Source organism: Monopterus albus, unplaced genomic scaffold, assembly GCF_001952655.1.
Source record: "Monopterus albus unplaced genomic scaffold, M_albus_1.0 scaffold250.1, whole genome shotgun sequence".
Lineage (NCBI taxonomy): Eukaryota > Metazoa > Chordata > Actinopteri > Synbranchiformes > Synbranchidae > Monopterus > Monopterus albus.
In genome coordinates, this window is record NW_018128130.1 from 1,193,992 (window position 1) to 1,197,166 (window position 3,175).

Here is a 3,175-nt window from a genome sequence, read left to right on the forward strand (position 1 = left end):
AAAAAATGAACTTAAATGATTTTAGCATATGGCTGCAATATAACAAAGAGTGAAAAATTTAAAGGGGTCTGAATACTTTCCGTACCCACTGTATGTACTGAAGTGTAATTACACTGTATCTACTAGTTCTCTGTGCATTCAGTCATTCATATAGTGCACAAATCACTGAAAAAATAACTAGCAGTATAATCATTTTATTAAATGTTTGGAACTGAAAAGGAGAAGACTAGTGTGAGTTTTCCTTTAACTTCTTAATGAATCACTTTCAGCATTCTCCGCAGGCATCTATATCAATGCTATAGCCCCGACATGTAGTGATGCTTTCGAGAGGGAGCACATCAGCTAGAGAGTAACTATGCAGTCTACACACAGGGAAGATCAGTTTAAAATATGAGGTTTGCTGCTGATGGGCAGGAAATAAATGACAACCACTGGTATTGGTTAGTGGATAATATTTTATACTGAATTTTGATCAATCTAATTAAGTTTCTTTCTTTCTTGAACAAGAGATCTCTTGAGATCAGTTAAAATACAAATAATCCTTGCTTCTGTACACTACTAGAGTTGACCATTAGATATAAATTGGCACTGAACTACCAAAAAGGCTCCAATTAAACAATATGTCAGGAATGGTAAATCTGACCTCAGTCATGGCATTGGCCTTGCAGCGTGCACATTTCCACTCCTTGTTCACACTGGCTGGATCCACACCATAACAGCCTGGAATATACAAACACAAAGACACAATCGGACCCAGATGGTGTACTGAGAGAGACACTGTCATGATATAATGAAGGCACCTGTTGGCATATGCTGCGACCTGCAGATAGTATTTAGTCAGTGCAGCTATAAATACTAATGATCTGTCATCAACTGCTGCTGTCTAATGCTATAGTAACACATTTCTATCTGAATGAAAACTGAAAAAATAAGATGTGTAAGGTTGACAGAGTTTGTGTAAAAACATCTTGATCACATGGATACAATTATGTAACATGCAGATTGTGTACCCCATCTGTAACCAATGTTCTCAGTGTGAGTGCTTGTGTACTGACTGGTGTGGACACGGACGCTGCACTGAGAGCAGCTGATGAGCAGGCTGGTTCCATCTTCCTCTAGATGAGGTGTGACGGGCTGCTCTTCACACTCAGAGTCCTCTTCTGTGGTGGTGGTGAAACACATCTCTGGAATCAAAGGTTTGGTCCGCATCCTCCCACCAACCCCCATGACAGGGCTGTCTATACTTTTAGCACATTCAGTCTGACAACAGGCACAGCACACAGACACGTGATGTTTTTAAACACAGCAATAAGTAATTTCCCATTCTGAATATGGGCTTTTCTTAAAACCACAGTTTTTCTCCATTAACAGCTACTGGGCCACTAGACAGTGTCTCTGCTGTCAGCATGGTATATTCAAACCTTTACTTACTTAATTACAGTATTTACTTTGCTTTCATTCCACTCATCCAGGCTGTTATCCTCTGTAATCTCTGTACATGGTGCCTGAGGCAAAATCTGATCCCCTTTAAACACTTAAACTGGAAACCTGATATTACAACTCTGTAATGCTCTGAAGCAATTTAATGTACACTAACAAACAGTCGGACTCTAATAATTACTGAAAAGTTATAGAAGGGGAAAATGTCACAGTAATGACAGCCTCAGTAATAAAAGTGTAAAGTTGTGTATTAAGGAAACCAGCAGGCACCATGGACAAAGGTGTTGGATTAGTGAGACACACATTAGAAAATGGTCAGAAGTGATGCAGCAGAGGCCAATATTTGCTTTTGGTCCCTAGTGTTGGTCGCCCTCTAAAAACACTCATTTCACAAGTTTTTTTTTCCTCCAGGGTTTGTCTCCTAAATGGCCATTTTTTTGAAACCCCATGCATATGATTTGTTAAAAATGTACAGTTTCAATCACAATTGAGATTCTTTTCCAATAGGGCGGCTCAGGAGGTAGAGTGGTTGTCTCCCAATCAGAAAGTTGGTGGTTCGATTCCCGGTCTCCCCAGTCCACATGTTGAATTGTCCTTGGGCAAGACACTAAACCCGGAGTTTCCCCTGGTGGCCAGGCAGTGACTGACAGCACCACTATCAGGAAGAAATTTTCCCACGGGGATTAATAAAGTATAAGACATTTAAATAGAGGACAATTTAGTCATTTGTGTCCATGACACCTGCTGGTGTCTGTAGTGTGTCATTAATACAGTACTACCACTTCAAAGTGTCATATGCTGCCTCAATAATGGGCCACGAATGCTTGTTATTTGTGCCACAGCATGGCGTGTTACAGTAAAATGCCTGTAGGTGGCACTCTGCTTACACACAGCTTCTCAGGTAATGTGTGCATTCACCACAGCACTGTGGCTGGGATGGCAGATACTGTAACTAGTTAAATATACTGAACTAATGAAAAAATAAAATGACATTATATTATACTATTGTATGTTTCTGTTATTTTACGCTCATGTTTTATCATATTGGATAAATGTGACAATACTACAGTCAGGAAGAGTATGAGATCTAACCAACCAGTCTGAAGTGTACAGAGGTTTGTGTGGTTATTGTGTAGTAACCTGATGTCACTGCTCATGATTTAATCAAGGTAAGGACCATGGATATTCATGCATGACATCACAGTACATCTCAAATGAGAGGCTTCAAATTTTCCAATCAATATAACTATATCTGCCCTCATCACTCTTTTTTTTTTAAATCACACCCTTGATCTTGTTCTGACATACAACACCAAAAATGAACACATGGCATGTTTTTCAGTGTTTTCTGACTTACCTAAAATGTTACAATGGTGAATTATCATCTTAAATGTGACAGCTCAAAAAATGAGGTGAACCTACTGTATGTTGTTGTACTTCTATACAGAAGCAACTCAGTTTATACAACTCTGAAGTACTCTCGCTCGTGAGACATTTTTCCCCAACTATGTAAAGTCTTACCCCTCCTTGAACTGCCAGCTTATTGTGGTGGAGGGGTTTGAGTACCCGAGTGATCCTAGGAGCTATGTTGTTGGGGGCTATATGTCCCTGGTAGGGTCTCCCAAGGCAAACAGGTCCTGGGTGACGGGTCAGACTAAGAGCAGTTCAAAAGCCCTTTATGAATAGATTAAAATCAAGGACCGTGACGTCGCCCGGCATGGCGCAGCCAGGGCCC

The 3,175-nt window shown here is 40.3% G+C and overlaps 1 protein-coding gene across 3 annotated transcripts in view; it reads right to left on the reverse strand.

Moving 5' to 3' along the window:
* The window catches only part of kdm4aa (lysine (K)-specific demethylase 4A, genome duplicate a), a 48,320-nt gene that overhangs the window by 24,698 nt on the left and 20,447 nt on the right, over positions 1–3,175 (reverse strand). For all 3 annotated transcript variants that reach the window (XM_020620871.1, XM_020620869.1, XM_020620870.1), the window contains exons 14-15: positions 1,056–1,260; positions 644–720 (exon numbers count right to left, since the gene is read on the reverse strand). In XM_020620871.1, the coding sequence (XP_020476527.1) occupies positions 644–720; positions 1,056–1,260 (282 nt within the window). The remainder of the gene's footprint in view (positions 1–643; positions 721–1,055; positions 1,261–3,175) is intronic.